The sequence below is a fragment of the Aquarana catesbeiana genome, linkage group LG07 (genome assembly GCF_042186555.1).
Source record: "Aquarana catesbeiana isolate 2022-GZ linkage group LG07, ASM4218655v1, whole genome shotgun sequence".
NCBI lineage: Eukaryota > Metazoa > Chordata > Amphibia > Anura > Ranidae > Aquarana > Aquarana catesbeiana.
The window spans coordinates 4350937-4364190 of record NC_133330.1 but is presented as its reverse complement, the minus strand read 5'-3'; the positions used below and the strand labels follow the sequence as shown (position 1 = coordinate 4364190).

At 43.5% G+C, this 13254-nt stretch overlaps 1 protein-coding gene across 1 annotated transcript; it reads right to left on the bottom strand.

The window, feature by feature from the left end:
* Positions 1–1893: 1893 nt before the first annotated feature.
* Positions 1894–2811, bottom strand: LOC141102444 (olfactory receptor 5V1-like). The gene has a single exon (XM_073591395.1). It carries the CDS (start codon positions 2809–2811, stop codon positions 1894–1896), a length of 918 nt encoding a protein of 305 aa, XP_073447496.1.
* Positions 2812–13254: the final 10443 nt, after the last annotated feature.

Below are 13254 nucleotides of genomic sequence, written 5' to 3'. Positions count from 1 at the left end.
CCCAATGTTGAGGGCATGTGGCCTGGTACGATTCAGGAGGGGAGGCGCTATCTCATCCCCCCTCTTTTCCTGCGGCCTGCCAGGTTGCGTGCTCGGATAAGGGTCTGGTATGGATTTTTGGGGGGACCCCACGCCATTTTTTAAAAAATTTTGGCGCGGGGTTCCCCTTAAAATTCATACCAGGCCCTAAGGGCCTGGTATGGAATTTAGGGGGACCCCCACGTCATTTTTTTAAATTTTGGTTCAGGGTTCCCCTGTGGGGAATTCCCATGCCGTTTTTATCAATGAACTTTTATGTGTATTGTCGGAGTGACAATTCATTAATAGCCACGAGTGGGGGGTTTAGCGGAATCTGGAAGCCCCCTTTAACAAGGTGACCCCCAGATCCCATCCCCCCGTGTGAAATGGCAATGGGGTACAAAAGTACCCCTACCATTTCACAAAAAAACTGTCAAAAATGTTAAAAATGACAAGAGACAGTTTTTGACAATTCCTTTATTTCAAGTCTTCTTCTTTCCATCATCTTTCTTCTATCTTCTATCTTCCTTCTGTTTCTTCCTCCATCTTCTTCTTCCTCTGGTTCTTCCTCCAATCCTCTGCTTCTTGCTCCGGTGTTCTCATCCGGCATCTTCCTCCGTGGCGTCTTCTTCCCCGCTTCATTCTTGGGCTGCTCCGCATCCATGGGAGGCTCCCGCTGTGTGATGCTTCTCTTATTCTGACACTTCTTAAATAATGTGACCCCGCCCCCTCTGATGCACGGGGACTTGACGGGGACTTCCCTATGGCTTTCCCCTTGACGTCAAAGGGGGCGGGGTCACCCGGTTACGTTTTGAATGACTTTTTTCCCTTTGAAATGTCATTTTGCTGTCAGACTGTTCTAAACATGGGAAACATGCGCCCCTTTACAGGCATACTATAGACACCCCCCAGGTACGAAATTTAAAGGGATATTACACTTTTATTATTTGACTTTAAGCGTTATTAAAATCACTGCTCCCGAAAAAACTGCAGTTTTTAAAACTTTTCTTTGCATTGATCCATGTCCCCTGGGGCAGGACCCAGGTCCCCAAACACTATTTTATGACAATAACTTGCATATAAGCCTTTAAAATTAGCACTTTTGATTATTCATGTTCGTGTCCCATAGACTTTAACGGTGTTCACGTGTTCGAACAAATTTTTTGCCTGTTCGCATGTTCTGGTGCAAACCGAACAGGGGGGTGTTTGGCTCATCCCTACTCATGACCCCTTATGTATTTATACATGGTGATCATATCCCCCTTATGTATTTATACATGGAGATCATATCCCCCTTATGTATTTATACATGGAGATCATATCCCCCTTATGTATTTATACATGGAGATCATATCCCCCTTAATTTCCACTTCTCCAGGGAGAATGGATTCAGTTCCCTAATCTTTCCTCATAGCTGAGCTCCTCCATGCCTCTTATCAGTTTGGTTGCCCTTCTCCAGTTCCCTGATATCCTTTTTGAGAACTGGAGCCCAAAACTGAACTTCATATTCCAGATGAGGTCTTACTAATGATTTGTACAAATGATGTCTCTCTCTCTGGAGTCCATACAAGAAAGGATTTTGCTCACTTTTAATACTACAGTTTTTCATTGCATGCTACTATTGAGCTTATGATCTACCAGAACCCCCAGATCCTTCTCCACCATTGATTCCACAGTTGTACTCCCCCTAGTATGTATGATGCATATTCTTAGCCCCCAAGTGCAGAACTTTACATTTATCAACATTAAACCTCATTTACCACATAGTCACCCAATTAGACAGTGCATTGAGGTCGGCTTGTAAGTTGGAGACATCCAACTGCATTGCATGAAAGTTAGTTCTATCTAAATCTAGTTCTGGATTGGCTTTTTTATTCAGGGATTTAAAGTCCTCCTGAATGCTGCCTTAAGGTCGCTATTCCTCAGGCTGTAGATCAGAGGATTAGACAAAGGGTTAATGAGGGCAGATATGACTGAAAACAGCTTGTTTGCACCAAACATATTAGTGGAAGTGGGAACAAAGTAAATAAAAATTATGGAGCCATAGAAGATGAAGACCACCAAGAGGTGTGATGTGCAGGTAGAGAATGCTTTCAGCTTTCCAGTTTTGCCACGAATGTGGAGAATTGTTCTGAAAATACTAACATATGGAAGAAATGTGAAAAGAAAAGCAGTTAATCCCACACCGCCGCCCAAAGCAAAAATGAGCACTATGTTTATTGTTGGGTCTGTACATGTAATTTGGAACAAGTGTGGGAGGTCACAGAAGAAGCTGTGGATGGAATTTGGACCACAGAAGTACAACCTGAGCGAACAAAGTGTATGAACCAAGGAATAAATAAACCCAAAGACCCAAATTATAACAGTTAAATGACCGCACATCCTCCAAGACATAATTTGTGTGTAATGTAGAGGGTGGCAGATGGCGATGTACCGGTCATAGGACATAGCCGAGAGCAAGAGGAGTTCAGAGCAAGTAAAATAGACATAGAAAAAGACTTGGGCTGTACAGGCAGGGAGGGATATTGATCGTTTTTTGGTGACCAAGTCAAAGAGCATCCTTGGTCCACTAACTGATGAATAGGACATGTCCAGAAATGCCAAATTGCTGAGAAAAAAATACATTGGGTTGTGCAGATGATAGTCAGTGATGACCAAGAAAAATATAATGAGGTTTGTGATAAGAGTCATCAGATAGATCAGAAGGAAGAGCACAAAAAGTCCATTCATGGTTGGTGGATGGTCTGTTAGACCCACAAGAATAAGAGTGATAATCTTTGTGAGATTTGTCATATTATTAATTCCCTCTTTGTGTAAATGTATCACCAATAAACAGTACGAAAAATATCAATCTTAGAAATTATTAATAAGAAAACATGTAAGGTGTGCCCACACATTATATTTGGGATTCTATGCAGATGTTTGATTCAATTAATATCTTATATAGATATAAAATGTTAGCATTCCCCCAGGACAGTCTGCTGTGTTGTAAGAATGCAAAGCTTTCTTGTTAAATGTCTCTAAAGATCTAATTTAAAACACCTTTGTCACTTGAGAGTCCTTTTTTTAACTATAAAAATAAGTTTACAGTTCATAAAATAATTTCTGAAAAAAACTCTACTGAAGTTCTATTCTTTTTTTAATTCTGTTTTTATTTATTGGTTATAGGACAAAGTAAGTACAAAACACTTTAAAAAAAGAAAACAAGAACTGCTTTTGTTTTTGCTCTTATAACTCTGTTAAAATAATAAAATAACATAAAAATAAAAGTGCAGTGCTAGAAACATACCTGAAAATGTACTGAGACAATGTTGTGAATCTCACAATCAATAATAAGAATTGTGTATAACCTTGATTAAGTTCATTCACAGTGATACTACATCAATATTGAAAAACAAATAAACAAATAAAACATGAAACCCATGAGTGGTATAAACCCAATGTGTAGTGAGTCCAAAATTGAAATGAATAGAAACCAAATGTTCATAAAATCCTCTTGACTAGGGATGAGCTTCGAACAGCGAATAATTTGGGGTGTTCGCGGTAAATTCAAAAGCCGCGGAACACTCTTTAAAAGTCTATGGGAGAAGTCAAAAGTGCTAATTTTAAAGGCTTATATGCAAGTTATTGTCATAAAAAGTGTTTGGGGACCCGAGTCCTGCCCCAGGGGACATGTATCAATGCAAAAAAAAGTTTTAAAAACGGCCGTTCTTTTAGGAGCAGTGATTTTAATAATGCTTAAAGTGAAACAATAAAAGTGTAATATTCCTTTAAATTTAATAGCTGGGGGGTGTCTATAGTATGCCTGTAAAGGGGCGCATGTTTCCCGTGTTTAGAACAGTCTGACAGCAAAATGACATTTCAAAGGAAAAAAAGTCATTTAAAACTACTCGCGGCTATTAATGAATTGCCGGTCCGACAATACACATAAAAGTTCATTGGTAAAAACGGCATGGGATTTCCCCACAGGGGAACCCCGAACGAAAATTTAAAAAAAATGATGTGGGGGTCCCCCTTAATTCCATACCAGGCCCTTCAGGTCTGGTATGGATATTAAGGGGAACCCCGGCCAAAATTTTTTTAAAAATGGCGTGGGGTCCCCCTCAAAATCTATACCAGACCCTTCAGATTTTAAGGGGAACCCCGCGCCAAAATTTTTTTTTAAATGGCGTGGGGTCCCCCCAAAAATCCATACCAGACCCTTATCTGACCACGCAACCTGGCAGGCCGCAGGAAAAGAGGGGAGCGAGAGAGCCCCCCCTCCTGAACCGTACCAGGCCACATGCCCTCAACATTCTTCTTCTGGTTCTTCTGGTTCTTCCTCCGGTGTTCTCGTCCGGCATCTTCCTCCGCAGTGTCTTCTTCTCCTCGGGCCGCTCCGCATCCATGATGGCATGGAGGGAGGCTCCCGCTGTGTGACGATTCTCCTCTTCTGATGGTTCTTAAATAATGGGGAGCGGGGGCCACCCGGTGACCCCGCCCCATCTGATGTACGGGGATTTGACGGGGACTTCCCTGTGGCATTCCCCATGACATCAGAGGGGGGCGGGGTCACCCGTTACGTAACCCCGCCCCCTTCTGACATCACAGGGAAGTCCCCGTCAAGTCCCCATGCCTCAGAGGGGGGCGGAGTCACCGGGTGGCCCCGCCCCCGTTATTTAAGAACCGTCAGAAGAGGAGAAGCGTCACACAGCAGGAGCCTCCCTCCATGCCATCATGGATGCGGAGCGGCCCGAGGAGAAGAAGACGCCGCGGAGGAAGATGCCGGACGAGAACACCGGAGGAAGAACCAGAAGAACCAGAAGAAGAAGAAGGTGGAGGAAGAAACCAAAGGAAGATAAAAGATTGAAGAAGGAAGAAAGAAGCATTTAAATAAAGGAATTGTCAAAAACTGTCTCTTGTCATTTTTAACATTTTTGACACTTTTTTTGTGAAATGGTAGGGGTACTTTTGTACCCCCTTACCATTTCACACAGGGGGGAGGGCCAGGATCTGGGGTCCCCTTGTTAAAGGGGGCTTCCAAATTCTGATAAGCCCCCCGCAACTCCATCAACATGGGGACAAGGTGTTTTGGGGGGGCTACCCCAAAGCACCCTCCCAATGTTGAGGGCATGTGGGCTGGTACGGTTCAGGAGGGGGGGCGCTCTCTCGTCCCCCCCTCTTTTCCTGCGGCCTGCCAGGTTGCGTGCTCGGATAAGGGTCTGGTATGGATTTTTGGGGGACCCTACGACATTTTTTTTAAATTTTGGCACAGGGTTCCCCTTAAAATCCATACCAGACCTGAAGGGTATGGTATAGATTTTGAGGGAGACCCCACACCATTTTTTTTTTTAAATTTTGTCTGGGGTTCCCCTTAATATCCATACCAGACCTGAAGGGCCTGGTATGGAATTTAGGGGGACCCCCACGTCATTTTTTTTTTAAATTGTGGTTCGGGGTTCCCCTGTGGGGAATTCCCATGCCGTTTTTATCAATGAACTTTTATGTGTATTGTCGGAGTGACAATTCATTAATAGCCACGAGTAGTTTTGAATGACTTTTTTTGCTTTGAAATGACATTTTGCTGTCAGACTGTTCTAAACACGAGAAACATGCGCCCCTTTACAGGCATACTATAGACACCCCCAGATACGAAATTTAAAGGAATATTACACTTTTATTGTTTCACTTTAAGCATTATTAAAATCACTGCTCCTGAAAAAACGGCCGTTTTTAAAACTTTTTTTTGCATTGATCCATGTCCCCTGGGGCAGGACCTGGGTCCCCAAACACTTTTTATGACAATAACTTGCATATAAGCCTTTAAAATTAGCACTTTTGATTATTCATGTTCGTGTCCCATAGACTTTAACGGTGTTCGCGTGTTCGAACAAATTTTTTGTCTGTTCGCAAGTTCTGGTGCGAACCGGACGGGGGGGTGTTCGGCTCATCCCTACTCTTGACATCAAAAGTGAAAATAACTTGTGAGGAGAGTTTACAAGTAAATAATCCACCACCAATTAGATGAAGGCTTACCAGAATGTTTGAACCCAGAAGGGCGTACGCCCAGTGAGCCAAACAGGCTTGTGGTGGTGTACACCAAAGATGAAGACTTCAAATCTGGTGACCTTTGATAACGGAATCAGGTAATCACAAGTCTTCAAATGGCTCTCAAGGGTAGTAACCTCCAAGGTAGATATTCATGGAGCAAGATGGATAGATTTTCCCATGCATTCATATATATAGTTGGAGAGGAGAACAAAATGTCACCTAGTGTGATTCCATAAAAAATAATGGATATTTATTAAAGTTAAAAAACTCACATTTGAGAAGATAAACAGCACTTTTGGTACATGTATAATAGCAGCAGTGGAGCCCGGGCCAATCGGTTCTCAGGACCCGATTCCTGTTTGGCCGGGAGGAGAAGCAACAGCCCTTGCAGCAACAGCCTCTTCCAGGAGCCCTACCCTGGATTTAGCAACGCCCAACACCACCACCTCGTCATCGTCCTGCAACTCTACCACAGCATAAGGTAAGGCCATGAATGGCATGGGGGGGTTAGGTGTGTCGATCGCTGCCTTTCCAGTCGATTGATCGAGTGCCAGGGTAGTGCAAGTGGATCGCCGCCTTCCCGATCGATCAATCGAGCAAGCGCAGGGGGGTGGGGGGTAGTGCAAGTGAGGGGCCAGGTTTCTTTGCTGCTCCCCCCCAAAATATTGAGCACCAGCTGCCACTGACGTTTACACAGATTCACATTTATCTGGTATTCGGATCATTTCGGATGTGTGCAGCATCATGAATTTTTAGGGATACACTGAGTGCAAAACGTTCCTTATTTAGAGTCAGCATAGGTATTGGGAGGGTGAAGAGAGCACCGTTAGGACCAGTGGCGGCCAGTGGAAAACATTTTTGTGGTGCGGCAAACAGTATGCCAACCCCCCGGTTGGTCAGTAGCACTTATCCCATCACCAGCAGCTTCCCCTGCTTGGTGGCAGTGGCCTTCCGTTCTCCTGCTCTCCACGGGTCATCATGGCGGTGGCGGCTTCCATTTCCTCCATACTCCTCGACTGGCAATTGGGAGTCTTCTCTTTCCGGCCAATCGGAAAATGGGTTTCACACCCGCTTCTGATTGGCCGAATTGTTAATTCATGCTCTCGATGCCCTGAAAGGGGCCGGATGCATGAATAGGGGGCGGCCATGGATAGATTCATGCTATGTCAGGCACCCCTCTAATAGATGGAATGTCCCTGATACTCCTGCAGCTGAACCATAAATATCCCGTGCTATAAACACAGATGTGAATCCAAAATATAAAAGAGTACGAGGCAAAGTATCAATTATCCTCCAGTGCCAAAAGTATTAAATCAACACAACCTTAACCCCTTCACAACCACCATACGCAAATATGGGGCCCCACTGGACTGGGCTTTTTTTCCATAGGGCCGCATATTTGCGTATCTCTCTTTGTGCTGGGAGTGGCGTGCTCCCAGTACAGAGACCCGGGTCTCACAGAGAGTCCAGGGCCCCGTGCTAATGATCGGGACCCAGAACTCCCAATTCCGGGTCACCTGATCGGCATTATAGCCTCTGATTGGCTATCACAGTGATTAGTGAATGAACGAGACAGATACATTGTATCTTTCTCTATCCTTGTAGAGATAGAAAAGTGTGTTTAGAATAGACATGTGCAATTCATTTAGTTTCAAATTCATTTTTGACAAATTAGGAAATATCCAAATTAACGAAAACCCATTCAACCAATTTTTCTGAATATTCGTAAATTTGAATATTCGTAAATTAAAAAATGTGAAAATCTGTAAATTCAAAAATCTGGAAATTTCTAAATTCTATAATCCGAAAATCTGAAAATAAACAAAAATCCAAAAATAAGAACGAAAATTCAAAATAACTAACTAATAATAACTTAACTATTACTAACTATTAAATTATAGGTGTTGGAATTTCCTTTCAAATTTGGCTGTTAGTGAACGTAATGAATACAAATTTATCCAAAGTTACGAATTATCGAAAACAAACGCAATTTTTCTGCAGTGGACATGTCTATTGTAGAAAAAAAAAGTAATAATAAAAAATTTTTTAAAAAATACCTAGATCAAGGTTTGATCTAGGTCAGCCCCACGGTTAGTGTTTGGGTCAAGGTCTGGGTCAAAGGTCAAAGGTTAGGGTCAGTATTTTTTTGGACAGGATTTTTTTCTTGTTAATTTGTATCAGTGTCAGTGTCGGTGTGTTTTTGGTAGCATAAAAAGCAAAACAAAATGCACACTATTGTTCTGGGCCGTACTCCGGGTACAAACAACAACTAACATACACATGTTGTATCTCTGCCATCGTCAGGAGCAGGAGAATTTATTTATTTTGGGTTGTTCTTTGGTGGTAGAATATTGTAGTAGCAAGAAATATACAGTTAAATTTAAAAAATGTTTTTTTTTTTTTTTTTTTTATGATTTTGGGCCAGTTTTCATTAGATAATAAAAAAAATCAGGACATATCCATTACCATTTACCACCATATGAAAGCCCAATTTGTCCTGAAAAATTGTGGTATAATCCACCTGGACACAGGAGCGCTGTTCTGGTAGATTGATGAAAACAAGTCTCTTTGTGTTGATTTTCTTGTTTTTTTTCTCATCTGGTCTATAGAGTTTTGGAGCAGCGGCCGGAGTCTAATATCCCCCAACCACATGGTATCTTTGGACACATCCATGCACCTGGCTTTCTTGTTGTTTATACTGTAGGTTTAAGGTGATTGTAAAGCTTTGATTATTAAAAAAATAACAAACATATCATACTTACCTCCACTGTGCAGCTTGTTTTGCACAGAGTGGCCCTGATCCTCATCTTTTGGGGTCCCCTGGCGGCTCTCATGGCTTCTCCCCACATCAGATAACCCTCTAGGAGAAGCGCTCTCCTGTGGTGTTACCTTGCGGGCGCGCTCCAGAGTCCATCATTCAGCGTCCAAAGCTGCCGAATGTATGACTCGGCCCCGCCACCCGCGTCACTGGATGTGACAACCCCGGGCAGAGGGACAGCGCGTCCCCGACGGATCAAGTTCCAGGGCTCAGCTAAGTAAAACGGGGGGGGCTGGGGGGCCGGTTACCGCCAGGTGTTTTTTCACCATCCTATGCATTAAGGTAAAAAAAAACACAAGGGCTTACAAGCCCTTTAACTGCTTCCTACCTGCTGTCAAATGACGGCTGGGTGGAGCGGCTCTCGTTCTGGGTGGACGTCATATGACGGCCTCCCAGAACAACTGATCTTGCACGCCCATGGGGGCGTGCTTCGCGGTGACACACCGTGATGCACTGATCCTGGTAAAGAGCCTCTGACTGAGGCTCTTTACCATGTGATCAGCCGTGTCCCTTCATGTCTGATCACGATGTAAACAGGAAGAGCCGTTGATCGGCTTTTCCTCACTCGTGCCTGACAGACACGAGTAGAGTAGAGCCGATCGGCTGCTCTCCTGACAGGGGGGGTGTGTGCTGATTGTTTATCAGTGCAGCCCAATCTCAGATGCCCACCCAAGACCACCAGGATGCTGCCAGGACCACCAGGGATGGCCACCACACTGGACCACCAGGTATGCCACCCTAGACCACCAGGGAAATGCCAATCAGTGCCCAGGCAGCTGCCAATCAGTATAAATTAAGCTGTGCTATATATATAAAAAAATGAATAGTGACATGTATAAAAATAGTGACACGTGTCACTAACATACCAACTTATATGAAGGCTGACAACCCTTTGCTTAGCTGCTAGTAAAGCAGTATTGAAAGAGTGAAGCTCATAAGTATGCAAATGAGCCAAAGGACGACGTCATTTGTGACGAAATGGCGTAGGGCAGAGCGGCGTGCTGACGTCACCACAAACAACGCAAAGTCCTGGATGCTACGGGCAGCTATTGAGAGTCGGCCGGCTCGAATCTAACAGACATGCTTTTGTTTATTCGGCTAAATGTAAGTACACTTCTGCTTTTAACTTAATAACTTTTTACGGAATTTCACTATGGAAGCCCTCTTTATTCTTACATGGTGGATTACTAAATGTAACTATTCTGAGGAGTGGATGATCTGGGACACCTGACTGCTTATTACAGAGACCCATGGCGGGGGTACAAGTCACTTGCGTATTGGATCTTCCTAAAAAGAGATCTTTTCATCTGGTAAGTGGCAGTAGTTTTAAAGGTGGAAGGACCCTATCTATCATACACCATCACATCTTCTTGGGTGTTTTTTTTTGTCACAAGTCACTGTGGAAACAGTCGGTTGATGAATTTTATAAGACCATGGTTTTCAGTCTTTATAGGTTATAAAGGAATAAGGACACTTACAGAGCACGTTGGTTTTTATACTCTATATTTTAGGCTCATTTGCATACTTATGAGCTTCACTCATTCAATATTGCTTTACTAACAGCTAAGCAAAGGGTTGTCAGCCCTCATATAAGTTGGTATATGTTTTAAAACACGTGTCACTATTTTTATACGTCACTATTCATTTTTTTATATATATAGCGCAGCTTAATTTATCCTGATTGTTCATAGTGTGTATCTCACTTGAAGTTGCAGCTGATTCACTATTCATTTATTTATTCAATTATTTTTTATTACTAATTGAGATTGGTCTTAGACAGCACAGTAATCTATTCTTTGATGTTTAGCTGCCAATCAGTGCCCGTCCCCAATGCCTGCCAATGCCAGTGGCATCAGTAATGCTTAACAATGCCATCTATCAGTGCTGCATATCAGTGCCCATCAATGCCCAGCAGTGCCGCCTATCAGTGCCCATCAATGCCCAGCAGTGCCGCCTATCAGTGCCCATCATTGCCCAGCAGTGCCGCCTATCAGTGCCACCCATAAGTACCAATCCGTGCAGCCTTTCAGTGCCCATCAGTGTCGCCTATCAGTGCCCATCAGTGCCCATCAGTGCCTACTAGTGCCACCCATAAGTGCCCATCAGTGCCGCCTATTAATGCCCATCAGTGCTACATATCAATCCCACCCATCAGTGCCACCTACCAGTGCCCATCAGTGCCACCTACCAGTGCCCATCATCATTGCCCATCAGTGCCACCTCATTGGTGCCACCTCATTGGTGCTGCCTTATCAGTGCCCGTCAGTGCTGCGTTATCAGTGCCCATCAGTGAAAGAAAAAACTTGTTTAATTACAAAATTTTATAACAGAAACAAAAGAAAACCTTTTTTTTTCAAAATTTTAGGTCTTTTTTTATTTGTGTAGCAAAAACTAAAACAGCCAGAGGTGATCAAATACCACCAAAAGAAAAGCTCTATTTGTGGGAACAAAATGATAAAAATTCTGTTTGGGTACAGTGAAGCATGACCGCGCAATTGTCATTTAAACAGCGACAGTGCTGAAAGCTGAAAATTGTCCTGGGCAGGAAGGGGGGGGGAGTGCCTGGTATTGAGGTGGTTAAAATGTGTCAAATTGTCAAAGTTGCAAAAAGAGACACTCTCATAGCACAACCAATATTTAATGTTAAAATATGTGGTGTACAAGGTAATAAAGTAAAACTCACATTTGCCTGTGCCTAAGCTGGCACCAAGATATTTCAGCGGTGTATCTGTTTCAAATGTCACAAGCTGGAAGAATGCACAGGGGCGACACGTTTCGAGGCTGCCCAGCCTCTTTCTCAAGCCTGCCCCAACCAAGTAGGACTGATCTATATATACACAAAGTGGAAAGTGGAAGTCACAGTTAGACTTTGTAAGGACCATGAATATTGACTATTGCCCTTTATGGACTTACAGAACTTTCACCTTAAAAATATTTGTACCTCCAAACCTTTCCCTGTTTCTGTTATCACATGTGGAGTGTTTTTTTCTTCTTTAGGCCCCATTGACACTTCCAAATGGGGCTGTTAGTGATCACATGCAAGAGACCCAGCAGAGGTTCCTCGTGATTAGCTGGTAGTCCCATTGAAAGCAATGGAAGGCTGACATCTCCCACAGCCAATCATGGCCTCTAACATGTAACCGCTGATGCACAAAAAAGCCTGCAAACAGTTTGCTGAAGACAAGCAGACTAAGGACATGGATTACTGGAACCATGTCCTGTGGTCTGATGAGACCAAGATAAACTTATTTGGTTCAGATGGTGACAAGTGTGTGTGGGGGCAACCAGGTGAGGAGGACAAAGACAAGTGTGTCTTGTCTACAGTCAAGCATAGTGGTGGGAGTGTCATGGTTTGGGGCTGCATGAGTGCTGCCGGCACTGGGGGGGCTACAGATCATTGAGGGAACTATGAATGCCAACATGTACTGTGACCTACTGAAGCAGAGCATGATCCCCTCCCTTCAGAGACTGGGCCGCAGGGCAGTATTCCAACATAACCACCCCAAACACACCTCCAAGATGACCACTGCCATTCTAAAGAAGCTGAGGGTAAAGGTGATGGACTGGCCAAGCATGTCTCCAGATCTAAACCCTATTAATTATCTGTGGGACATCCTCAAATGGAAGGTGGAGGAGCACAAGGTCTCTAACATCCACCAGCTCCGTGATGTCATCATGGAGGAGGGGAAGAGGACTCCAGTGACAACCTGTGAAGCTCTGGTGACCTCCATGCCCAAGAGGGTTAAGGCAGTGCTGGAAAATAATGGTGGCCACACAAAATATTGACACTTTGGGCCCAATTTGGAGATCTTCACTTAGGGGTGTACTGACTTTTGTTGCCAGCGGTTTAGACATTAATGGCTGTGTGTTGAGTTATTTTGAGGGGACAGCAAATTTACACTGTTATACAAGCTGTACACTCACTACTTTACATTGTAGACAAGTGTCATTTCTTCAGTGTTGTCACATGAAAAGAGAGAAGAAAAGATTTACACACATGTGACTGAGGGGTGTACTCACTTTTGTAAGATACTGAATATATATATATATATATATATATATATATATATATATATATAATTTAGAATTACACCCTTTAGAGCATCTCTTCCACAACCCCAGATTCCCCCCTGGTCCCCTTGGCCAGGATATTCGGGCATTTCATTGGTGGACTAGGTGGCTATTCAGGATCGGTCCTGTAAATTTCTTATGATGTAATGGCGTTAATGAGGTTTTGCAGCTTTGACACTATGCTGGTAATGGCAGTGATCAGCGAATTATAGTGGGACTGTGTTAGTGTGGTGGGCAATCTGGCACTAACAGATTCTCCCTGGGAGGTACACAAACTGTCTAAGTGACACTGACAACAATAATGACACTAATACAGT

Excerpts from the sequence above, each read along its gene's own strand:
- LOC141102444 (XM_073591395.1), bottom strand. The coding sequence starts at position 2,811 with ATGACAAATCTCACAAAGATTATCACTCTTATTCTTGTGGGTCTAACA.